This window comes from Mugil cephalus, chromosome 11 (genome assembly GCF_022458985.1).
Source record: "Mugil cephalus isolate CIBA_MC_2020 chromosome 11, CIBA_Mcephalus_1.1, whole genome shotgun sequence".
In the NCBI taxonomy this organism is placed as follows: domain Eukaryota; kingdom Metazoa; phylum Chordata; class Actinopteri; order Mugiliformes; family Mugilidae; genus Mugil; species Mugil cephalus.
The window spans coordinates 22,458,424-22,484,330 of NC_061780.1; the positions used below are offsets into that span (position 1 = coordinate 22,458,424).

Below are 25,907 nucleotides of genomic sequence, written 5' to 3' on the forward strand. Positions count from 1 at the left end.
GCGCTGCTCTGCTGAGACTTAGCGATAGCTGCACACGTTGACCAGAGATTGTCAAACACATGTCACTCTTGGTATTTAATGCCGTGTTGGTGGTGTTGCTGCCATTGCTTGAAATTACTGTGCTGCACAAATTGCACGTTGCACTGCTACAATCCCTTCTGGTGAAGTGAAGCCACACTTTCAACTGTTTCAGTCCCTCTGCCATTGCGCCTTTTTTTTTTTGACACGTGATGTGAATGACGTCCTTCGACATAAATATTCTTCTTCTTTCCTTTTTTGCACTGGTAGGGAAACAATTTTTAAGTGCATTACCAACACCATCAACACAGCATTTCAGAAAAGAGCATCATAGAAACAGTAAAATCTGGTGGTGATGTGGTAGTCTAGAGCTATTTTGCTGCTTCAGGACCTGGAAGACTTGCTATGATAATTCTGCTGAATTCTGCTGTCTACCAAAAAAATCCTGATGGAGAATATCTGGCACGACAATGATTCAGAACTCACCAGAGAGACCACCTCTAAATGGCTGAAGAAAAACAAGATGAAGACTTTGGAGTGGCTTAGTAAAGTCCTAACCTAAATCCTATTGAGATGCTGTGGCATGAGCTTAAAAAGGAGGTTCATGCTAGAAAACCCTCTAATGTGGCTGAATTACAAGAACTCTGCAAAGATGACTGGAACAAAATTCCTCCACAGCGTTGTAAAAAATGCTTGATTGCAGTTGTTGCAGCTAAGGGTGGCCAAACCAGTTATAAGGTTTAGGGGCAATCACGTTTTTATACAGGGTCATGCAGGTTTGGGTTTTGTTTTCCCTTAATAATAAAACCCTTCATTTAAAAACTGCATTTTGCATTTACTTGCTATCTTTGACTATTATTTTAATTAGTCTGATTTTGAAACATGCAAAAAAAAATGAGAAAGCAGGAAGGAGGCCAACACTTTTTAACACCACTGTGCATTTAATAAAAATGGATAAAATCCTCCCTAAATACGTGATGACTCCTTCATTTGTTCACTACTACATAAAGATGTTTTAAATACAATATATATCTGCAGTTCTTCATTCTCTCCTAACATCCACTGAGCACCTATACAGCCACAAATCACATGAAGCAGGTTACTGATCGCCTACAGTCATGTGAGTGGCATCCTTACTCAGTAACAAACTGCAGTTAAGCCATAATCAACCATAATACAAAACCAAAGTGAATGTGCTTTGGTCAAAGTCTCAGGAGTACCAGCATTAGAGTGTGGTAGAACGTGAAAACCCCATTAGAGCGGTTTTGGAGTGTCTCAGCAACACATTTCTTTTCTATGGCTGGGACACCGTGGCCGTCATGGAAGTTCTTCGCAGTCATTTTGCTTCTGGTGGGACTTCTAGAGGGAGAACCACAGGATGCAGAGCAAGAGCAGCGGCAAAGCAAGAGCAGTGATGGACAGTGAGTCTGGGTTTGAAGGGATCAGAGAGTCTAATGACGGGCTCCACATTTACTGTGACGTTCTGTTAACTTTTCAGGCCTCGCATGCTGTCAGATGGTGGTCACCTCGTCTTCACGACTGGTGAGAATAAAGATATCCGCTTCGAGCCCTCAGCATCAGGCAAAGTTAAAGTGGGAAATGAGGACCTCACACAACTCCTGGGTCAGGTAAGCTTTGTTTTTTTTCCACTGCTGTTGTACGTATTCTTAAAATTTTATTCTTGAGGTGGAGTTCAAGCCAGATGTTCATACAAGCGAACATCTCAGTGACAATCTTTTAATGGCTTGGCTGTACGTTTTGGGTTATTGCCATGGTGGAAGACCCATCCATGACCCATCTGGAGTGTATTGACTGAGGGAAGGTGTTTGTCATCCAAGATTTTACAGGACACGGACCTGTTTATTGTAGCCTCAATAAAGTTAGCAGAGAAACAGTCCCAAAGTTTGTCCTGCAACGGACCTTATAAAAGATAAATAATGAGATAAAAATAGAATAAAAAAATATATTGTATTGGCATATATACAAAAAGTACTGAATTGCACAGATAATGATATGCACATATTACGAATGCTCATTGTGGAACAGCAGCATGAAGGAAAGACCTTCTGTATATTTCCTTAGTCATAGTGATAATTGGGAGTTATTCCTTGCCACTGTCGCCCTCAGGCTTTCTCTGGAGGTTGCAGACCAGTTTGTGTTGTTATTGGCGCTATATAAATAAAATTGAATTGAATTCTCTTTCCCCAAATAAGTCGAGCTCAAGTTTGGTCATCATATGACCACATCACCTTCTACCAGTCTTTCTCTGAATATTTCAGATGTTTATTGGAAGACTTTAGACGGGTCTGTACTGCAGGATTTCAATCCATTACAGTGCAGTGTTGTGATCATTGCTGTGCCAGACATTCTCCTTCAGGATTTTTTGGTAGACGGCAGAATTCATGGTTCTTTATCACAGCAAGTCTTCCAGGTCCTGGAGCAGCAAAACTGCCCAAAACCATCACACCCCCCAGCAGATTTTACTGTTGCTATGATGTTCTTTTTCTGAAATGCTGTGTTGGTAATTAGGGTCCCATCTCCCCCACTTTTCTCATGATCATCCTTGCCCCACACGGTGACATTTTGTATAGAACTCCAGATCGAGGGCAATTGATGGTCATTTTGTATTTGTCCCATTTTCAAACAATGGTACCAGTAGCGGTCTCCTACAAACCAAGCTTCTTCATGATGCTCATTCAAGGCATGTGCAAGTCAATAATCTTGTCCTTGATGTCCTTTGATAGCTGTTTGGTCTTGCCAATGGTGGTGGAGAGGTTGGAATGGAAGACATTTTCTTTTGCAAGTAACGAGCTGACATTAGGAGTTTTTTTCTAAAAGTGGCAAAACTAATTTGTGTCCCTCAGAGGCACAAAACTAGAATTCTTGCTGGTTTGTAGGGGATCAAATACTTATTTCAGTCATCAGTCAAATGGAAATCCATTTATAACCTTTATATAATGTGTCTTTTTTAAGATTCTTTGTTGATTCTGACTCTCTTGGTCAAAACCATAAACAAAATACCATAAAAAGTGGACAGGCTTACAAAATATGCATCAAATATTTATTTGCAACTGTGTGTAGAAGTGGCACAAAAACGAAAAAGAAAAAATTGCCAGAACAATGCAATTAATTTTTATTGTATAGTGACAAGTAATTTGTACGTGACAAAATATTTGTCCAACAGTTATTTTTTTAGATTGAAAAAAAAATCACAGTAGGTTTTATAGATAAAGTTAATCTTGGTTGTTTCAACGTTTAGTCTGCAACAAAATACCTATAACAACACTTACCCAGAAAGCAATAAAATGCTACTGACTTTTATATAGTACCCATATAAGACTGTGAATAATTGACAGATTAGGAAGCAGACGCAGCAAGACCAAAGATTAGGGGTCAGGTTCATCAAGGTCTGTGAATTGTGAGGCTTTAAAGCTACTGTCACATGCAAACACAATCTTTTGATCAAATGTATTAAACTTTGTTCTATGCTGCCAGTCTTACCTCCCTGTTGATATCGAGAAGAGATCAATTAATTTTAAGTTTCAGTATGTGTAGCACAGATACACACTGGTTACTTTTTAAATTTTTCTAGTCCATCCTGGTGGAAAAAAAAAAAATTTAACTTGAAAAATAAATCCAAAATAAATAAGTAAGTATTGGTTAGATGATAAATGTCAAATAATCTATTATTGCTGAAACTTAAAGAGGGATCAGAAGCACAAATGAAAGCGTACTGATCTCACTTGGGCTTTGTTTCAGGTGAATGATTGAAATGTACAAGAAGAGGAAATGTGCATAAGGAAATACTTTAATGTCGGGACTATGGGAATTGCAGAGATAAATTTGTTCCTCGTGTCATGCAAAAATGAACTGTTCATTTTTTGTTGCACACAAACAGGAACAAAAAAAAATAGGTACAGAACATCTGCAAAACATAGGTGGTTACTGGGTAAGGGTGCACTGTGTCATGTGGTTAAATGTTGAGTTTGGAATGAAGTGTTAAAAAAATGCATGAAAGACAAACAAATAAGAGAGAATGTTGGTAATAAGTCGTGAGCTGAATGTGTCTGAATTTTAGATACACTTGAACTTGAAAATCTAGATAGAAACAGTGATATAAATATAGTGACAATTATTTTAATTTGGAAATGTGAGTAAATTTGACAACAAAGTTATTTTTTTAGATGGACGTAACATACAAAGTTTTAACTGAAGCAATATATGCTCATTAGTGAGACCTTAGCTTTTTGAGGTGAGACAGGTTTTCCTCAAACTGTGTTTTAAAGGCAACACGTGAACTTTAATTTTCACCACCTTGAAATGTACCGCAGTTTAGCTTATTTCTGTTTTAAAATGTTAAAGCAGAACTTTTTTGTTTTGTATTTTTTTCTTACCTTTGAGTGTTGACTATACAGTCTATGGCTTGTTTCAGGTTATAACCAACAAAGATGACATTGACTACATTAAGTCACATGGAGGAGGCGTCCCCCCCGATGTCACCAACAAGCTAAACCAGCTGGACACAAAGGTAGGACAAATCTGGTTCCTGTTGGATGGAAAATAAGATGTAGTGAGTAAAATCGATCAAGTTTTGATTTAAATTTGATTCAGTTAAACTTTTTGAAGCCACTTAGTTGTGTGGTGAAATGTCTTCAAGAGAACTCAAATAAGCCCAGTTTCCTCCGTTTTAGCTTTGTTTCAGATAATAGCAGTATTGTGTGAATTATTTGTGATACAATGCAACACCTCTCTTTGACATTACAAATCCTGAGTTCATAGGAAGCATCATAAACACATGTGACATTCATACTATCCAGGTGTCAACGCTGGAGAGCAAAGTATCTACGTTGGAAACGGTAAGACGCGAAAGAGCTGCTTGTTGTCGTAGCTCAACCTGAAGGCTGTAGCACACATGTGGTGACTCTGTCTTCTCTTTGTCCTGCAGACAGTCCAGACTTTGTCTTGCAGCAGTAATCCCTGTCACAACGGAGGAACATGTCTCAACCTGCTGAACTCATATCACTGTGTGTGTCCCAGCGCCTGGACTGTGAGTTCAGTTCTGTTTATATGTGGGCGTAGTTATTATAGATACGTTTAAATGCCAAATATCTATTGAATCCACATGTTAGAGCTCCAGAAACCAAGAATTACTGATGTGCATCTGCTTTCTGTTCCTTTTTGATTTTTGAGTTGATTGCCACTTATTTGAAATATTCACTAAAATAAAAAGTATAAAAAATAAAGTATGCTTTCCATATGCAGATATTCATACTACATGTTTAAAAAAATAAATAAATTTGCAACCAATTGTGGATACGACAGAATAATGGTCTAATGGTTTGTATCAGAAGCAGAAGTGAGATTAAAATGAGAGATGAGACATCCAGGATGTGGTGAAGATGAGGAATATAGGGGAGGGTTATGTAATGACGAGTCTGTTACAGAAATAACAGAAGTACAGTGAATTTAAATGATATGTACTAGGCAGGAATATGGGCAAATATTAGCTTGTAGAAACCTGCTGTCTTCTTTTCATGTGTATGTTCGGTGTATTTTAAACCAAATGTCTGTGTTTCTCCCATTTTGTTTTGTCTTGCATTGTGTGTGTGTGTGTGCGCTTGTGTCAGGGGACGAACTGTGCAACAGACGTGAATGAGTGTCAGGTCTTTTCAGGATCAGTGCTGGGTTGTCAAAACGGAGCAACCTGTGTCAACACCCCCGGATCTTTCTCGTAAGTTTTAAGCCGCTCAGTCAAAGAGCTAAATAGGTTTGGGTGTTGGGTTTAGCTGTACATTGCATATATTTTATAACGGCAAATTAAATCATGTTACTTTAGATCAATATTTACCAAAGAGACTGATTGGAAACATATTGGTCTGACACTTCTCCCACAAGATAAAGGTAAAAACATGACTACAAAAAAAGAAATAACTGTGTTTCATTTTGTTTTCTTTCCACAAACCAGACACACACACACACACACACACACACACACACACACACACACATATATGTCTAGTGTTGCTATGCTGTGAACTACTATAACCACCCAAGGGCTGCACAGAGTTGGGGTTGTGTTCTTCTGCACAAAAAACGGGAACAAGACGAAACATCACTGTGTTGTGACAACTTTTAGTTTTTGGTTAAGCTTCATAGATACTTTTTCTTCTTAGGTTTTCTCTCAGCTCCCTTTGTTTTCTTAGTAATGTCTTGTTTCATCAAATATACTTCAATCTTTTCCTTCTCTGCATTTTTTAAATTTATTTTTTACTGCATAGTTTTTATTTGAGGTGACAGAAAGTTATGTTCCCAAACTGACTGGTAGTTGGATCTATTAATAATCCCTGTCACTCTGACTCCAGTTGTTGCTGAAGAGAATCATCCCCAGAGCATGAATATGAACATGATTAATGATGGATATGGTGTTATTGCAGCCGACCAACACAGCCCTGACCTGGCCACGCTCACCTGTCAGAAACATGCATTTCTAGCTGTGGTCAGTGGTCAGCACGGACACCTCGACTCCATACACAAAACAAACTGCAATGCAGTGTTTGTTCTATAAGAACCAGCATTAACCTTGTTGTCGATTTACTGCTGTTTGTTCCTTGGATCACTTTTGATAAGTAGACCAGGAACACCTCATATAAGCCAGATAATCTCACCCAGTGGTGTAAACATCACAGTTTGACTCTTGGTGAGAGTTTGCACATTTTCCCTGCTTTTAATACGTCCGCTTTAATTGCATAATGTTCACTTGCTACCTAATATTTCCTACCCACTGATGGGTTATTAATTATTTTACCAGTGATTATCAACAGCCAGTCATATTGTTATAACTGGTTGGTGAATAGGTGTCTAATGTGCTCATTCTGAAGTTACTTTAAACGACTTTAAACACCAGGTATAGCTTTTATGAGGGCAGTGCAGCAAGTACTACAACTCAATGATACTTATGTTATTTTTCTGACGTCTTTCTGTTTGCAGCTGCACATGTTCTCCTGAATGGTCTGGGACTCTCTGCACAGTGCGTTACGATGACTGCAGGAATGCAGGACAGGACCTCTGTGTACACGGTTTATGTATTGATGCAGATCGGGTTACAGCTGGACAGGTAACTTGTCACCTACCCTGAGTGCCTGCTCAGAAGACGTCTACGTGGACAAATAGTTTCAATATAGACATGATGTGAAAGGAAATGGAAGAATCATGCCTTCTTAATGATTTCAGACCATTAAATCAAAGGCCTTTTACTTTTTCAAACCCACTTGAGTACCTGCACCTGGATTTTTTTTATACATTTTTTCTGCATGATTTTTCCATTTTCCTTCGGTCATTGTTCCCTTTCCAGTGCACCATTGGTTTGATTGTACATCAGGCTCCAGACATTTTTCTTTTCTGTAGATGTGATGTGTTTGTCTCATGTTAAGTTCTCACTCTATGACTATTTTCCAACAGCCAAAATACAAGTGCATTTGTGAGAGCGGCTGGGAGTCTCCGGCTGGGAACGCAGCGTGTGTTGCTGATGTTAATGAGTGTAACCTACAGAAGAAACCTTGTTCCACCAACCCCCCTGTTCCCTGCTACAACACCGAGGGTTCCTTCTACTGTGGATCTTGTCCCGCAGGTAAAATGTGCTATCACAACTCACACTTGGTTATTTATTTTTGTGACATTGGTACAAGAAAGCCAGGCCTCATCACTTTACAGAATGGGTCATGCAGGGTTTAGTGTTTAGTACAAGCACTGAAATAAAACATTTTGCAGAAGTTTTTCATCCTGTTGCATTGATCCTGCTTCCACATACTAGCAGTCGCTTGTTTTAGGCTATGCACATGATTCCACATGAAAAATACAAATAAGATGATTTCTTCTATTATTCCTCAGGTTGGCAAGGCAATGGCTACAGCTGTCAGGATGTGGATGAATGTTTGACCAATAATGGTGGCTGCTCCACCACTCCAGTGGTGCAGTGTCTGAATACCATGGGTTCCTTCCACTGTGGATCATGTCCCCCAGGTATGAGGGTAGTTAAAAATATACCTATAGTTCAGTACTTTCTGCACGATGGCCAGAGACTGAATGTACAGTAATACCTGTATAGGTTATGAATATGCAAGAGGAAAGCATCAATGTTTCACGACCAGCTGCTATTAGCATTGTTCATGTTCAGGTCCCAGCTTGATCACACATCATATATGAATGGTTTACACCTCATCCACTGGCTGGTATATAACCATCATGACCATGTGGTGAAAGCAACTTTTAAGTTGCATAAAACTTCTGTTCTCTGGCTCTGTCTTCTGACAGAAATTATTTATCCAGACTAGGGCCAGTTGAAGAGTTTGGATAATTGTGCAACATGTTGCCAAACTAAATGCTAAAACTGTTGGAATACAATGCAATATTGTATTGTATTGTATATTGTACTGCTCATTAGTTAGTAGGTGGCTCTTTAAGTGTTGCAAAAGGCTAAACCTTGAAGAGTCCAAATTCACAGACTTTTGTATTTGTTGCAGGTTACGAGGGTGATGGGAGAACATGCACACAAACCAACATCTGCGCTACCAACAACGGAGGCTGTTACCCATTAGCTACTTGCTCGTCCAGGCCAGGTAAAACTAACATTATGCATGATATTACTGCAGGTCTCTCTTAACCAGTTAAAGGTTTGTCTTTACCAAGCGCGTAATTAATATTGTTTCCAGTTAAACTGACTGAAGGTATTGGTGGTACACACTTACATACATTTATCTTTCTTATCAATAAAAAATCTGCTAAACTTAATTAAGTGCAACTTTATTTTGACATAACATACAACATGAGAAATGACCATGTACTCTTTTTTTCAACCAGAATCAAGTCTCCCCGTGTGCACCTGCCCAGAGGGCTACCAAGGCAATGGTTATGGACCAGCTGGTTGTACCCAAATCAGCAACATCTGTCAGACCAACAACCCCTGTGTCCATGGACAGTGTGTGGTGAGTAGGGGTTGGATGACTTCAGATTTTTTAAAGTCGACTAGTTGATGGTGTCAAGCATAAATATACAGTAGAAAGTATGCTTCACAACAATTAAATCTATGTTATTGACCTGAATACATATTGTTAAAAAAAAAAAGAAGACACTAGAGCTAGAATATGAGCTACTGTCGGCCGTAGCCCACGTCAACACCTCAAACACGTCAGTAGGTTTTATTATTTTATTATTGCGTTTTTTTATTTTATTATTGCCTTAATCTGACTTTAACTGGACAACTTCAGTGCATGTAAACACGTTACTCAGACTAAAATTGGAGTTCTCCTTATCTGATTAAGACACCCAGATAATGCGATTGGAAATGTGTGTGTACGCTTAATCAGAGTTAAACTAGCCAACGGGTGTACGCATGCTCCACTGGAGTATGGCCCCAGAACAAAAACATCCAAGAAAGCCGGTTGCAGTAGAAGAAGGTAAACAGAGTCAGTATAAGAACCACCTAAGGGATCGTGCCATCTTATCTGCACCAGATAAGTAGCACGCGCATTACATACGACATTATAAAAGCTGAACTGTTATCCATCTTGGCGTTGTTCGCTAGTCTGCTGCTTGAACGACTCTTGTTTATTATATGATATAGTAGGTCAAACGGAAAGGGGGCCATATTAAACCCCTGCTGAAAACACACATATCGCCACCTAGTTCCCGTTGCATGCAAACTGGGACAAGGACCTCATTCAAAAAGTCTAATTTCAAGCATAGCATAATAACGCTGTGCATGTAAACGCACTAACTGTCAGCCTGACTCTTCTAATATGCGGCTCTTGCTAGGCAAAAAAACAAACAAATAAAAACATTTTATTGTTGTGCTCACACCAGCCAAAACAAACCACCCTGGAGAGGAGATGCTTATGGTTTTGTATTAATGAACTAGGTGTGGAAGCATCCATGAGGACAGAAAACACAGACTCAACAACTTCATGAATGTCTGACTAGTGCACGACTATTATCGCAGGGCACCACCTCATCTCCTGGTTACATCTGCAACTGTAACTCTGGCTGGGAAGGGGCCAACTGTGACCAGAATATCAACGAATGCTCAAGCAACCCCTGTCAAAATGGAGGAACCTGCACTGACAACGTCAATGGATTCACATGTACTTGCACGGCCCAGTGGACCGGCAACGTCTGCCAGACCCCACAGCAAGGTACTGGCAAGACAAGGCAACAAGGACCTGTAATCTATTTGATGACTATTTAATTGTTAGTATATTTAACAAGGCTAACGGCATCGAGTGCTAATGTATCACCGTGTGTTGCAGAGTGTGGGGGGTATCTGTCAGGCCCCGCCGGTTCCTTCAGTTATCCCAACACCCCAGGTCACGATGAATACGAACACCAGGTCAGCTGTGCATGGGTGATTCGAGCGACCCCAAATAAGGTCAGTTTCTTTCTCTGTTGCAAGCTATAGTTACTAGGTAGCACATAGTAGAGGTTGTCTCATTTGCAAATACCACATCTGACTATGTTTAGGTGCAGTCAGTGGAGTCTTATGCTCTTGGTTAGAAGATAACAAGAAGACTTTTTTTTAGGTCTGGTTTAATACTTATTCACGCCTTTATTGATGCATAGACAGGATGTGAGGGGAATGGATGGAGGGATGAGAAGGGCTTAAGGGGATGGATGGAGGGGGAGGAATGTGCAGAGGAACTGAGGGATTGAGACTTGGGATGAGGGAACGTTTCAGGAAGCTTATAGGCTCCTCATCCACCTGGTTCCTGTTTATTTGTTTATTTATTTAATATTTAACCAGGTTAGTCCCATTGAGATCAATGAACTCATTTTGAAGGGAAACCTGGCCAAAACAGCAGCGCTATAAAAAGTTAGAGACAGAACACAACAAATACATTAAAAGTAATATGACTCCAGTACTACAGACAACGACGAGCACCAACCGATGTATTTATCATTGAGGTTATAAGAACTTTAAAATCAGGCAGCAGGTTCATGCTCCCAAGATTCAGTTCCCTTTTTAGACTCCTGGAAAGGAGAACTGACATCAGTAGCATTAATGAATCTGATTTGTTATCATATGTATCCTTCATTTTGTATTTGCTCTCTTCTCCAGATCCTGCACATCACCTTCCCTTTCTTTCATCTGGAGGACAGCGCCAACTGCAACTTTGACTTCCTTCAGATTCACGACGGCGACAGCGCCTCTTCTTACATGATCGGCAAATACTGCGGCCAAAATAACCCCGCGGATCTCTACAGCACCCATAATTCACTTTATTTCTGGTTTCGCTCTGACCATTCTGTCAATGGAAACGGTTTCACGGTTGTTTGGCAGTCTCAGGACCCGGGTAGGTGTTTCATCTGTTTTGGTTTTCCCCAATGACTAATTCGAAGTCTTAAAACTAGATGCCCCATGTCCACTTAATGTACCTACATGGGAAATTAATTCAAACCCCTTTACTTTCTGCATCTCTTTGTGTCGCAAATGCAAGATTCATGTCATAAAATTTGCAATTAGTCTAAACATACTGACCCATAACAACACAATTAAGACATGTTTTGAGAAACGTCTGCACATTTATTTAGATCCATATATTTATTCTCTCATTCGGCCATTTATTGGGTCTTTCCAAACTGTGGTCAGATGCAACATGTTTTCAATAACGTTCCCCGTAGACCACTTCAACAAAACTGTCTGTGTTAGATAGACTTGGTGTAATAAGAACATGCATTGCAATGCATCACATTTGTTTCTGGAGTAGCACCATGCAGAATTAACATAACACAACCAATTGCGAGACCATATCTATAAAGAACATCTGAATAACGCTGTAGACAAAACTAGTTGTTACAAGATGAATATTTCTTCATTTATACTGCATTTAAGGAGCTGCATTTATTTTAAGGAGATGTGGTTAATTTTGTAGGACAAAATTGGGAACATTAATCCATTTTTTTTCTTTTTTTTTAAATTTCTCTCCCAGTGTGTGGTGACGAACTAACTGCCCCCTATGGCAGCATTAACTCACCTGGTTACCCTGGAAACTACCCATTAAACCGGGACTGCTACTGGACGGTCTCGGTGCCACCTGGCCTGCTCATTACCTTTGCATTTGGGACTCTCAGCTTGGAACATCACAGTGACTGCAACTTTGACTACCTGGAGGTGGGTAATGCCATTTATCCCAGTATTGCTTGTTGCAACTAAAAGAAATAAGTAAAAAGTTCTTTTTGATCATGTGAGTTCACTAAAAACGTGTCTTGAAGGCTGAGAGTTGAACCCTAACTACTTGAGACATTGTCATAATCTCCATGCAATAGCTTCTATTATCTTACGTGGTCAAATGTTGCAGATCCGGGATGGACTGCTAGATGAAGACCCGGTTCTGGGGAAATACTGCAGTACTGCCTCACCACCACCCTTGCGGACCACCGGCCCAGCTGCGTGGATCCACTTCCACTCAGACGCCACCGTTACTGACAGAGGCTTCCACATTACCTACACAACATCACCAAGTAAGAAACAGATTATGCCATGTATGGGAATAAATGTGCAATGACACAGTGCAAAATATATATAGAACAGATGGTTGGTCCATCCATGGAAATAGTGTACGAGAAGGAGGACAGAATAAATTCAATTAAAATTTATTAAGCTAGCAGGGTTAGGGTTGGAGTTAGGGTTAAGGTTTCTGAAAGCTGAGACGATGCACTTTACAGCCAATATGGGGCCATCACGGTAATATTTCTTGCGCCTCTCCCAGAAGTTTATTCCACTTTTATAACATGAGATAAAGTGTAAATAATTAACAGATATTGAAATTTCCAGGCATCCTGGAGAAATAGGCCAAACCGATCATTCACAGGATTTAGTTTTTTTTTTTCCTTTAGACAACATTCGCACTGGTCTAGTTTTATCTGGGACGTCCTGTGATTGAGCTATTACTGCGTCTCACTCTTCTGCATGTCAGAAGTGGTTTTAATTACTTTGCAGCGTATAACGGATAATAAAAAGATATTTTTGATACTCTTTATCGCAGGGACTAGATTACCAATGACCTGGCAGAATTTAAATCAACTCCACCTTTGCCCATGAACACATTAATGGTTGATTTAATGGTTTCATTTGTCTAAATGGGTGAATAGTTCAACAATATCTCAACAAAATTTCAACTATAGTGCATCCTTCATGCCTCAAAAGCCACAAATCTAACAAAAAATCTTGGAAAAGTAAATAAATCATAATTCGCACCGGATGAGAGGACCTCTATGTTACAAGAATTATGACAAGTAATTTGCAGTGTTATTTTTACTTTACAAATCAAGGACATGGCCAATTTGCACAGGATTAAGATCACCTCCACGATTATTACAAATTACTTGATGTGTCCAAGTAAAACTAGTTCTGTGCAAAAAATAGCTCATGGCCGATGGAAATATGGAAGAGGGACGTGAATAAATTTTTTGGGAACAAAATGCTTCAAAAGCTTCCCAAGTTAGCAAACAACAGAGAAGAAGTTATGATGTCAACTTCTAGATAATGCTAATTAAAGCTGAAGAGTCAAACAACTGCCCAGCGGTGCAAAAAATACGGTGTCACAGAATGTCCCACGTGCACAAATGGTGAGCACAAAAAGAACAGACGGCTTTCAAGAGATTGACATAAAGAAAGATTTTGTCTCAGAAACATTCTTTTTTTCCCAAAAAATGGCGTCTTATATTCAGTAGCCGGTGCAGATATAGAAGAAACTATTTAATATAAAGTTTTCACCTTCCTTTAAATATTTGTTACTTTCTGTGATTTGTTAATGGAAAGAACAACACATGAATACAGCAAACATTTGATTTCCATCACATGACTTGCTTTATCACAGACATGGAAACTCTTTGACCTAGCGTGTGTTTTGTCGTAGGCGACCCTGGTTGTGGTGGGACGTACACTGAGAGTGAGGGCGTCCTCATTTCCCCCAACTGGCCCAACAGCTACGCCCACAACCGCCAGTGCATCTATTTGATCAGGTTGCCAGAGGGTGAGAAAGTGTCCCTCAACTTCACTGACATGAACCTGGAGAATCACGGCAGCTGCAGTTTTGACTACGTGGAGGTAGGACCAACAAACTGGATGATCAGGTTATACTGTTAGAATTTGCTTGAATAGTTTATTTTTTAGATGGATGAGACTCAGTCATGAAATGTGGGGATGGTAATGTTCCTGTTTGGAGATGGTTTTCCATCATTGATGGACCAACAACAATGAATTCTGTCCATGAGATGAATCTGAAGAGAAACTGGGTCATGCAGTAAACGCACAAGTCGTTCAACAAAAGAATTTTTAAATAAGTTCAGGAAAAAAGTGAGCGAGTTAAAGTCCTGACCTTAATCTAATAGAAGCAAACAGTTCTTGTCAGGAAACTCACCGTCATCTCAGAACTGAAGCCGTTCTCTAAAGACTGTTTGGTGAAACTCATCGTTTGGGAACATGTACTGTAGCTCCAGGTCTGACCTGAGTGTCAGTGCTTGGCTTCAGATTGTGATATTTTTTTGGCGTAATTAATTAACACTCCTCTTCCTCTTCTAGGTTCGTGATGGGAGAACAGAGACGGATCCACTCATAGGAAAGTACTGTGGGACCACCCTTCCAGCTCCTATCCTCTCGTCCTCCAACCGTCTGTGGATACGCTTCAAGTCTGACAACTCAGTGGCTCGAGGCGGTTTCAGGGCCGTCTACACTGTCGGTAAGAGCACATATCATGCGTTTATATGTTGCATTAATTTGGTGAAAGAACCTAATGATCGAGTCGAGCCGTATGCTTTCATTACTTTGTGTCTTGGATGGATAATGGTGGATAATGTCACAGTGGTTTTTGAAAACTAGCAAAAAAAAAGTAGAGTACCACATCATAGGTCATAGATTGACAAAGTAACTCTTGAGAGCATGGAATCCAACTTCTGTCTTAACAGAAAAGAATAAAGAAGTGATGGGTATAATATAGAGGGTATGCACTGACATCAAATGTAGTACAAAATACAGCGAGACTGGGAAAAATGTGCCAACTGGACTCAACAATGATCCCTACAAATAACAAATGGTCCACGAACATTGACATGTGGCCACCTCTAACCTCTCTGTCTGTCTGTTCTCTGTTTCCAGCTTGTGGAGGTATTTTATCTGGGACTGGACAGATACGCTCTCCCTACCACCCCAACGCTTATCCCCACAACAAAGTCTGTGAGTGGGTCATCAACCAGCCAGAGGGATTTGTGGTCACCCTCAACTTCCTGTCATTTGACATCGAAGGAGGCTCCTGTCGTTTCGACTTTGTTGAGGTAAACTATTTCACGCATTAGTGTAAATATAAAAATCATAAACATAATATAAAGTATAAGAAAAGAAACATAGTCACACCACATAATCTTTCTCCTACATACATACACATACACTCTTTAATAATGTACAATAAAACATATATACTGTGCATTTTCCACATAGGCCTTCAATGACCTCCAACCTTATTCATAACACCTCTTAATATGATCATTATAACATGATTCCTATAAACAGGACATTGCATCGTACATAGGGAGATGAAAACCATTACTAAAGCGAGTAACTCGCTTAGAACAATGAAGTCTCCAAAAATATACACAAGAGATTTAAATATAATTCATATTACTCACCAGAACTTATGAAACAATTTAGAGTTTTCCTCAGAGCTGGGTCAGGTTAGCTAGCTAGCTAGCTCTGGGGTTGGGTGATCTTTTCTCCAAAGTCTGCAATGAAAATGTCTTCCTAAGAAGATCTGTAACCAAATCTGTAGTCTCTCCTCCTTCCACCATCATTGATTTAAAAAAAAGAAAAGAAAAATCTAAATATTTAATATATAAAATATGATATAAATATATAATAGATCTCAATAACGAGATAAATAACTTGTTATCTCGTTATCTCAGGAATTAACTCGTTAATTAATTCAAGATCTTGAGAAAATGGAGCTCATTTTTTCCCAAGACAATTAGATAAATAACTCGATCTTGAGAAAACAGAGTTTTCCCAAGATAACAAATTAATTAACTCGAGATCTTGAGAAAACAGAGGAAATTAACTCGTAACTTTACTCTTCATGGCTACTTTCTCCACAAATTAACAGATGGCACTTTTTCTTTTTCCTTTCTTGCCAATTATTCTAAATGGTGTTTTGTTTCTGAATCACCGAGGCAAAACTCATCTTATGCAAGAGGATGCTGGATGAGTAGCAGCTCGTCTATGTGTCCAGGGTGTTGCATGATCACACTGCAAAAAGCTGTGGTTGTGTTTGGTGCTTCAGCAGTGAATGCAGGTGGTTTTGTTCGTGTCGGTTGAGCTGTTGGGGCTGAGATTACCAAACCTTTAATAAAACAAGCAAAGAGACCTCTAAAAAAGACATTTTGGAAGAACAATCTGTATGTGAGATCACATTTCTTTGGCTTATAGAGTTATGTCATCTCTTTTTTTTTGTATGGAGATACTTATATTAAGAGAAAAATAAATAAAAACACATCATCTTACTAATATCTTCCATACATAACCCATTTTTTGCTCATCATCTTGTGTTACATATGTACCAAATACACAAAATCACAGTCATATTCATGGTGTGGAGCCGTAACACTGAATCATTTTTACTGGTACATGTTTTTATTTCAGGTCAGGGATGGCTCCATGTCTAGCTCTCCGTTGCTGGGGACGTTTTGTGGCACTGAGATCCCCCCCATGCTCCAGTCCAGTCAAAGATCCATGTACATCAGATTCAGGACGGACTCCTCTGTCAGCAATCTTGGTTTTGAAGCAGCCTACGACTCTGCCTTAGAGGGTGAGATATATCATACACCAATATAATTCCTTAATAATGATAAAAAGTCAAACGTTTTAAATTTGTCTGAACATATTTGCTTTTTACGGCCCTGTGTTAGGCTGTGGTGACACCCTGACCAGCCCTTCAGGCACTATTACCAGCCCTGGCCACCCCAACAACTACCCCCACGGAGCCAGTTGTACCTGGTACATCAATGTTCCCCCTGGCAACCTGATCCGCCTGACGTTTGACTCATTCAACCTGGAGTATCACGTCAACTGTTACTTTGACTACCTGGAGGTCTACGACAACGGCACCGTGGAGACCGGAAACAAGATCGGCAGGTACGCGTTTACCGCTCACGCAGCTCTATTGCATTCTTGCAATTATCCAATCACACGATTATGTGGCACAAAATCAGTCAGATACAGGTCAGGAGCGTCGGTTAATGGGAATAGGGGTAAAATGTGATGACTGTGGGATGATTGTTGAAACTAAAACTGAAACTGTGAATCCAGAGTTTCCTCTATAGTTGTGGTTATTTGAGGAAGAATTCCTCACTTTGCATTAACTCGTGGCACTTCAGATATTAGGGGCACAATCTAGGTCAAACACGTTATTTCCATCCCAACATTGCTGCCAGAAGTACTGCTTGCTTCTTCCTTGTCTTTGTTAGTTTATCATAATTATCATCGTCATCCTCATCAGTGCATCTTTTACCCCTTAGTCTTCTCACATCCACCTTGGAACCAGTTCAGTTTTCAGGCTGTGGAGCTTCGTGCTTGTGATACTGGTCCTGTGGCACCGTTATATTCGTTACATTCATTGTGATTACAGTGTGTGTTGTGGCTTGTTCGTGCAGGTACTGTGGGCGTTCGGTGCCTCCGTCAATCACCAGCACTGACAACGTGCTGACCGTGTTGTTTGTGTCCGACACGAGTTCGTCCACGGAGGGTTTCTCTGCCAACTACATCTCCTTCAATGCCACCACAGGTGAACTTGAACATTTCAGAAGCTCATTTTCTATTATAGGCTTTAACTTCAAATATATGTTGTCATTCTCCCACCAAGAATTGTAACTTTTTAAAGCATCTGTTAACATCTACATATTGAATTTAATAATGTATATGTATAATTCATTTCTGTTTATTTTTCTATTCTATTTTTTCTTCAAGATTTTGCATAAAATGTTCTTCCATTCATTTTAATTTCTTCTAAATTTGTAGACGGTGATTTGTACCTTTATATTTTTTTGTTTCTCTCTCTCTCTCTTTTTGTTGCTGTCTTATTTGCAGACCCAAGCTTTTGTTTGCTATGCATTTTTAATTTCTTCAAGGTATTTGGGATCAGTAGGACCTAAAACAAAAAAACAAAACAACACAAAACAAAAAAAAACTAAGCATTATCTTTCAACAGGAAGTTGTAGTTTTTGAAAAAGAACAATGTCCTCATATGTGGACACTGGGATTACTTCATTATTTATATTATAATAAAGTCACCAATGTGTGACAAAAATATGAAACAGTTTATTTTAATATATGTACACGCAAAACCAATTGCCAACTATAAATGTCCTCGATTGAGTACTCGCTAATTAGCAAGGTTGTAGCTCGTCGCTTTTGATAAAATTTGTTAAATTTGTGGGTCGTATCAAGCTAGAAACATTAATAAGTATAAATAAATACGTTTCAACCGTAGAGTTTGATGGAGTTTTGTCCTGTGATCGTCTGTAGAATGAACCCGATGAAACGACCGCTATCATGTTTTTACCAACTAGTGTATTGACACTTTGCTACCACTAGATGGCAGTCCACTAACGAGGACAACGGGTTTAAATGAAGCAGAATAAACCTAAAGCTTAATGTCCCCAAATGAGGACGCAGGGTCTCAGGAGGTTTATTTTACTGTACAACAACAACAAAACAACAAAACAACAGCAACAACTAACAAGAGAAAAAAAATCTAAAAACTGATTGAGTCCCACCTGTAACTAAATTGTTAGGGATATATTTGATGATGACAATGACAGCATGATGTAGCCATCTGCTGATGCTGCAATGTAATCTGAATGGCAGAAACATAGCAGATATTAAATAAACATGGAAAAAATTTAAAAATAAGTGAGTAATGTTCATTTTAAGTTTTGTGTTTGCAACTGTTGCATAAAAGGTGGAATGGATGAGTAAAGTAACTGCGTATTAATCCAATGTAACTGCTTCTTTTTCTGGTTTTGCTGCACCTAAAATGAAGTGTAAGTTTAGATGTCAATTCACTTGTACTAAAGTAGTTATATCACAGCTGCTAAACTATTTAGATGTTACTTATTTCTAAACCCTTCTGTCTCTTCAGACTGTGGTCAGACCTTCACCACTCCTACAGGGTCCCTCAGTTCACCCAACTACCCCGACAACTACCCCACCAGTAGAGACTGCATCTTCAAGATCATCGTCCAGATCAACAGGCAGATTATGCTGAACTTCACTGATTTCGAGCTGGAGGGCTCCACTCCTTCTTGCTCATTTGACTTTGTGGAGATCCGGTAGGTCCTAAGGTTTGGCACTTTTGTTTAGTCTGTGGTTTTTGGTCATGGAATAAAGAGGTTGAGGCCCAAATTCAGGCCAAAGGCGTCATTAACTTGAAATAAAATGGTTGATTCAAAGGTCAAATCTGTATCTTGAACTTTGAAAAATGAAACAATGAAAAAGAACGATCTGAAAGTGAAAAAACTAAATCTTCAACTGCGAAAAAAAAAAAACTCAAATATCAGAATAAAAATGAAAAAGTACTTTTCAAGTAAATGAAATGTTTTGCTCGTATTTCTCTCCATTTCTTTCCTGCTCCTAGAAGGTAACTTTAATCTATAGAATATGACGCCATCTTTCAAGGAGGTGTTTCCAGATGAGTGAGAATAGAAAATAGAAACGTCTGACTTGTATCATCAGCCATGAGTTGTAGTTGTTATTTTAATGAGTTTTAAGGACTTGGCAAGACCGTTGACATTTTTTACCTTGTCTTGTGAAGGGACGGTGGATATGAGACATCTCCCCTCATTGGCAAGTTCTGCTCTGATCAGAAACCTCCAGTCCTGGTGTCCCATAGCAACCGCCTGTGGATTCGATTCCGCTCCGATGCCACGATCACGCGTCGTGGCTTCACCGCACACTGGGATGGAACACAAACTGGTGAGTATTGTCTTATCATGTTCATTGTTCACATTTTAGTCAGGCTAGTTAGGTTAGACCAAGAGAAAGTACAAGTAAGTGTTTTACTGCCATCTCATGGATTTTCAGAGGATTACATCCGTGTCTCTTTCATTACACTTTCGTTTTGAAATTCTCTTTCCTGTTGTTTCTTTAATTTGTCTGTACTTCCTGTCTGTATTTACCCTCTTTTGTGATTATGTGATTAGTTTGTGCACTCCCACCTATGCATCCTTTTTTATTGATTTTTGAATAAGAACATGCATAACACATCAACGCATACCACACTAACTGCACAATACACAAATTGCAAGCTGACCTCACTGCACACACTCAAAAAAAAAAATAGAAAAAAAATATAACATTATAAATATAATCTGTAATGAATATTTAACATTTGCCTCACTTCATCTATTTTTTACAAGGTTGTGGTGGAACGTTGACAACAGCATCAGGAGCATTTTCCTCTCCTAACTACCCCCTGCCCTACCACCCTAACGCTGAGTGCTACTGGAACATCAGGACCAGCCAGGGCAGCCAGCTCCTGCTCTCCTTCTCTGAGTTCCACCTGGAGTCCACCAGCACCAGATGCTCATATGACTACCTGGCCGTGAGTATACTGTCACAACCTGTGGATCTCTTACTCACTTCAAAAGTGAACTGACTATTTATGAATCCATTCTTGCCATGGTTCCTACGTATTTATCCTCTTTATTTAAACTTGAAATGTGGAAAATAAAGTCTCCGTTCTGAGGATACGCTGCAATTTGTGCAATTTTGTTACGAACTAAATTGAGAAAGACGACTTTTAGATGCTCTTATCCTGCTGCATTGAACATGGTGTATTTTTCTGAGTTATGCAATTCTGATTTTATGTTTTCATGTTAATGATGATGCCACTGTAGCCCAGGTCTCAACAGATATTTGATCTCATTAGGAAAAAAGATTTTAAGTGAATTTTAATATTGCAATCAATATCAATAAATAATCTGTTATTAACGCAGGATGGAAATGCATTTTATTAAATTTCCCTTATGTGTGTTTGTGTGTTCAGGTGAACGATGGTAACAGCAGCAGCGCTCCAGAACTGGCCAAACTGTGTGGCAATGTGATACCCAGACCCATCAACTCTTCCAGCAATGAGCTCTTTGTCAAACTCCGCACAGACAGCAGCGTCAACACTGGAGGCTTCCTGGCGTCCTACATCACCAGTATGAACACAGTATATACACACACACACACATACCATACACATACTGGCATACAGGATATTGCACATTGTCCGAAAATACTAAATGTGATTTGCATTATACGGTGCATTTTATATTTTTGCAGCTCCAGGACATTTATCCTGTGTGGCTCAAGTAAATCTTCTTCATTTAGCACCAACATTTCCTCTTGTAAACAGGATTCAGCTGTGAAATATTAATAGATTTATCATTTCTTTTACCAAAATCTGTTGTAGTGATCACTACTAGTTTTAATTTCAAGTGGTCTAAACTCCAAAATGAACACAAGCAGGATATAAAATATTTATTTACCTAAACAGCATAGATGAAAATTAATTAAACAATCTAGTAATGAATAAAACACTGATAGCACCTCCCACAGCAAAATCTGAATGCACATTTTTGTGCATATCCTGCAGCGATCTTCAGTCCAAGTGTGTCAACTTACTTAAGGTTTTTCTTAACCTACCTGTATCCTCCAAAGAAAATAGGGATCTTAGTGGATTAATGGGAGAACTAATAGTGTACTTTGTTTGCAAACCAGTTACGTAATTATTTAATGTAGGTTAATGGTACGAAACTAATGAAAGTCATTTTGTTCTGCTCTTGTATCTTTTCAGAATGCGAAAACATATTAATCTCAGGTCGACACGATGGAGTGATCGAGTCACTTAACTATCCCCAAAACTACCCAGTCAGCTCCATGTGCAGCTGGACCATCCAGACCACCAATGGAAACAGGATCAACTACACGTTCACTGCCTTCAGTCTGGAATTCAGCACCACCTGTAACTTTGACTATGTTAAGGTACTCTCAGCCCACTCATATCATTGCATGAAGACTTACATACGTACAACTTCGATTGTATTACATTTTCTATTTGTTATTTCATATATATGTCCTGTATGCACTTTCCTTAAACTGTTGTCTGCTGTGGCAACACAAAATTTTCCCACTGTGGGATGAATAAAAAGTCATATCGTATTGTATCATATTGTTTCGTAACATATCGTATTGTTTCGTATCGTATCGTATCGTATCGTATCGTATCGTATCGTATCGTATCGTATCGTATCGTATCGTACCGTTGTATCGTATTGTATCGTATCATATCGTATTGTATTGTATTGTTTCGTATCGTATTGTTTCATATTGTATCGTATCGTATTGTATTGTTTTGTATTGTATCATATTGTATTGTTTCGTATCATATCGTACCATATTGTATCGTATTGTTTTGTATCGTATCGTACCATATTGTATCGTATCCACAGGTATTAGAAATACTGACATATTTAGTTTATTGTGCCATGTTTCTTTTAGCATTGTAGCATCACACAGTTTCTTCTGTTGCTTTATATAGTTTATTATAACCTGCTGTTTTTGTGAGTTCAAAAAGTACAGGTATATTTTTTTTTTTTTGTGACTGTCTATCATACTCTGAACTAACACCACTTTCTCGCATTGTTACCGGCCTAGCTCTATAATGGGCCAAACGTGAACTCTCCTCTGATTGGGACATTCTGTGGAAACACCCCCCCACCAGCCAACAGCACCACAAGCTCAGCCCTCACCATGGTGTTCAGAGCAGACTCCACTCTGTCGATGCCTGGCTTCCAGATGATGTGGTACCACAACGGTAAGACGGAAGGATCAGCAGGATCATTTCAGACAGAGATCTGTACATTACAAATGACAATCCTCAATGAGTGAATGAAATACGATGCAAAAAAACAGCGTTATCAGTGGTGCGATGTTTCAAGGGCTTTCATGCTGTGAATTGACAAGTACAGCACACATATGTAAACTGATAATCCAGCCCATGTTTTCCGTGGGAACTGCTGCACTCGATACCTGCAGCATGTGTGTACCTTTGAATCACGCAGAGCTGATAAGGATGAATATAAGAACGTTTTTTAAGAAAGTTAGCTAACAGCAGAAAGTCCCATGTAATTAATGAACCAAATGATCCCTCATTGAGAAAAGTCTTAAAAGATACATTCCAGCTCTAAAAGAGCACGGCTACTTAGCTACCTAGTTAGTCTGAAATGCATGGTCCTGGTTGTTTCTCTAGTTAAGTGTGCACTTTCTTCTTTTATCTTTGGGGTGACTCATTCACATGATGTATGAATGAATAAATCTCCAGTCTTTGTTAGCTGTTTGTGAAACATTGTGCTCACACATTACATTTGCTTACATCCTGTGCATCTCCTGGGGGCTAGGCCTCCCCTGTCCTTAAAACCTAGTGACGCCCCTGTATCACTCACCAGATTAATAACATTTTAAGCAGTTGTATTAAATGTATTAAATTAGTATAGTACAGAATTAACTGGTGCACTTCAGATTTCAGATAACAAACGATTTGAAACAGATGATTCAGTGACTTAATGCTTCTGCGTCTCTTTCTGCAGGTTGTGGTGGGGATCTCTCTGGCCCCAGTGGCTCTGTCAGCAGCCCCGGCTACCCGAGCAGGTACCCAGACAACACAGAGTGTATCTGGTACCTCACCACAGCAGCTGGCACCAGTATTACACTCACTATCCATGAGTTTGACGTTGAGTACCACCAAGACTGCCGCTACGACGTCCTGGAAGTAAGATATGAACCAGTGACTAAAAACAAGGAAGCAAGTTTATAAATGAAGAGAAAGAAAGCTTTCCTGAATTTAACTGCACGAGTTGAAATAAATCTGATATGTTAAGAAATACGACAATTTGGAAAATAATAATGTCTAACTGTATAAATGTATCTAACTGATGCATTTTTAATGAATTTATAATGATGCATATCTTTTTGAAAGTCTGAGATTAATGTTTCTAGTCTTAATGCTTTAAAGGACGCTCTTTGAAATACTTTAAATTATAAATTGCTACTATTATTATAGAGTATGAGAAAACATTTTTACTTTTTATTTTACTTTTTTTTTTTTAATTTCATGTAGAAAATCCATATATGGTACCTCGCCTTTAAGTGGTGTAAACATGTATTTTAGGTAATTAGAACATAAGATCTGATTCATACACATTATTGCATTAGACAGAAACATTCAGCCTCTTCTTTGTGGTACCTATTGAGTCAGTTATGTTCAGCGTTCATGCAGATGTGGACCTTGTAGACCACATTAGATCCTGAGTTGACCTGAGGATGTTTCCTTGGTCTTCTCTGATTGGCTGAATGAAAACCACTTCTAAACCTCAATGAGAAGCACAGGGACGCAATTTAAAATGCACTGAAGTTACCAAATATAAAGTTGTCACTAATAACGTTTGACTTTCCCTCAGGTGCATGGAGGCCCCGACCTCTCAGCCCCTCAGCTGGCCAAACTCTGCACCACAACATCCAGCCCAATGCAGGTCTCAAGCACGGGCAACCTACTCACAATTCGCTTCGTATCTGATGCCTACGTCAGCGGCCGTGGATTTAATGCCAGTTGGGTTGAAGCCCAAGGAGGTGGGTTCGTCACTATGACTTAGAATACTACATCACAATATTAAATACACCAGTGACAGTGAAATAAACCCAACTATTGAGACTAAAATCGCTCTGGTACCAGGCAGTAAAGTTTAATATGTGGGTCTGTGGGGATTTGCTCCCTTTTGGAGACAGCCTCAAGTGGCCACTCGATGAACTGCAGTTTTTTTTGCACATCCACATGGGCTTCATCCATGTTTTGTTTTTTTACCAACCCTCTTAATAACCCTCGTCTTTCTTCCTGCAGGCTGTGGAGGCCCAGTCACGGCTCCATCGGGGGAGATCCATTCTCCTTCGTATCCCAGCAGCTACCCCAACAATGTGGACTGTTCATGGGTCATCTCTGTGGATCCCAGCCACCGTGTCCTCTTTAACTTCACGGACCTGGACATTGAATTTTCCAGCAGCTGCATCTATGACTATGTGTCTGTGAGTAACTGATTCAAGTTAATGATGGCACTTAATGAGGTCAAACACATTGTGCATTTAAAATAATGGGGGAGGATGTGCTCCAATAATCAGAGCGTTGGAGACCCTGGCATAAAGTGTTCTATGTTTTAATAAAAACCAGTAATTATGATGCTATTCCAGCTATTAATTATCAAGTATATGGCACATATTAAGTATATGGCACACTAAATAAGAGCATGTGTTTTGAAAATTTAGTCACACTTTTCCAACTACACCAAACCCACTACATGTAGTTGTAAATCAACTATACTGATCAAATATAGATGCACATGGAAGGAATTTGTTCTCTGCACTTAACAACTCAGAAATATAAACAGCCTTACAAGGAGCCCGGGGACCAGTTCAGGGGTTAGGGGCTCCAATCAAAAAACTGTAGTTGCAGAAATGTCTCATAAGGACTCGTGGAACATGCAGACCAACGAGTACCACCTAGACTTTCATTCTGCCATGTTTGAAAGCTACGTAGCTTTGTTGAAACCAGTCTCTCCGTCTCTAGATTTACGATGGACCAAGCTCGTCTGCCCCTCTGCTCGGCCACATCTGTGGAACCACTATTCCTCCGGCCATCACCTCCACCCAGAACATCATCTACGTTCGCTTCCGTTCAGACTCCAGTCGGAATCACCGCGGCTTCAGTGCTCGCTTCTCTGAAGGTGGGTCGTCTTTAAACAGTCGAACCCTTGGGTGATAT

The 25,907-nt window shown here is 39.4% G+C and overlaps 1 protein-coding gene across 1 annotated transcript in view; it reads left to right on the plus strand.

The window, feature by feature from the left end:
- The first annotated feature begins 1,217 nt into the window (after positions 1-1,217).
- cubn (cubilin (intrinsic factor-cobalamin receptor)) overlaps positions 1,218-25,907 on the plus strand; it is a 49,192-nt gene continuing 24,502 nt past the window's right edge. Inside the window, exons 1-32 of the mRNA XM_047599723.1 lie at positions 1,218-1,439; positions 1,517-1,646; positions 4,451-4,546; positions 4,836-4,874; positions 4,964-5,065; positions 5,646-5,749; positions 7,006-7,132; positions 7,477-7,645; positions 7,906-8,037; positions 8,538-8,633; positions 8,875-8,999; positions 10,013-10,205; positions 10,320-10,438; positions 11,126-11,360; positions 11,997-12,178; positions 12,366-12,528; positions 13,926-14,116; positions 14,591-14,747; positions 15,164-15,339; positions 16,697-16,862; positions 16,963-17,188; positions 17,707-17,837; positions 19,194-19,383; positions 19,866-20,026; positions 20,470-20,654; positions 21,099-21,255; positions 21,894-22,081; positions 22,754-22,913; positions 23,686-23,867; positions 24,556-24,724; positions 24,993-25,174; positions 25,713-25,869. Coding sequence (XP_047455679.1) covers positions 1,315-1,439; positions 1,517-1,646; positions 4,451-4,546; positions 4,836-4,874; positions 4,964-5,065; positions 5,646-5,749; positions 7,006-7,132; positions 7,477-7,645; positions 7,906-8,037; positions 8,538-8,633; positions 8,875-8,999; positions 10,013-10,205; positions 10,320-10,438; positions 11,126-11,360; positions 11,997-12,178; positions 12,366-12,528; positions 13,926-14,116; positions 14,591-14,747; positions 15,164-15,339; positions 16,697-16,862; positions 16,963-17,188; positions 17,707-17,837; positions 19,194-19,383; positions 19,866-20,026; positions 20,470-20,654; positions 21,099-21,255; positions 21,894-22,081; positions 22,754-22,913; positions 23,686-23,867; positions 24,556-24,724; positions 24,993-25,174; positions 25,713-25,869 — 4,915 coding nt within the window. The 5' untranslated portion in view covers positions 1,218-1,314. The remainder of the gene's footprint in view (positions 1,440-1,516; positions 1,647-4,450; positions 4,547-4,835; positions 4,875-4,963; positions 5,066-5,645; positions 5,750-7,005; positions 7,133-7,476; positions 7,646-7,905; positions 8,038-8,537; positions 8,634-8,874; positions 9,000-10,012; positions 10,206-10,319; positions 10,439-11,125; positions 11,361-11,996; positions 12,179-12,365; positions 12,529-13,925; positions 14,117-14,590; positions 14,748-15,163; positions 15,340-16,696; positions 16,863-16,962; positions 17,189-17,706; positions 17,838-19,193; positions 19,384-19,865; positions 20,027-20,469; positions 20,655-21,098; positions 21,256-21,893; positions 22,082-22,753; positions 22,914-23,685; positions 23,868-24,555; positions 24,725-24,992; positions 25,175-25,712; positions 25,870-25,907) is intronic.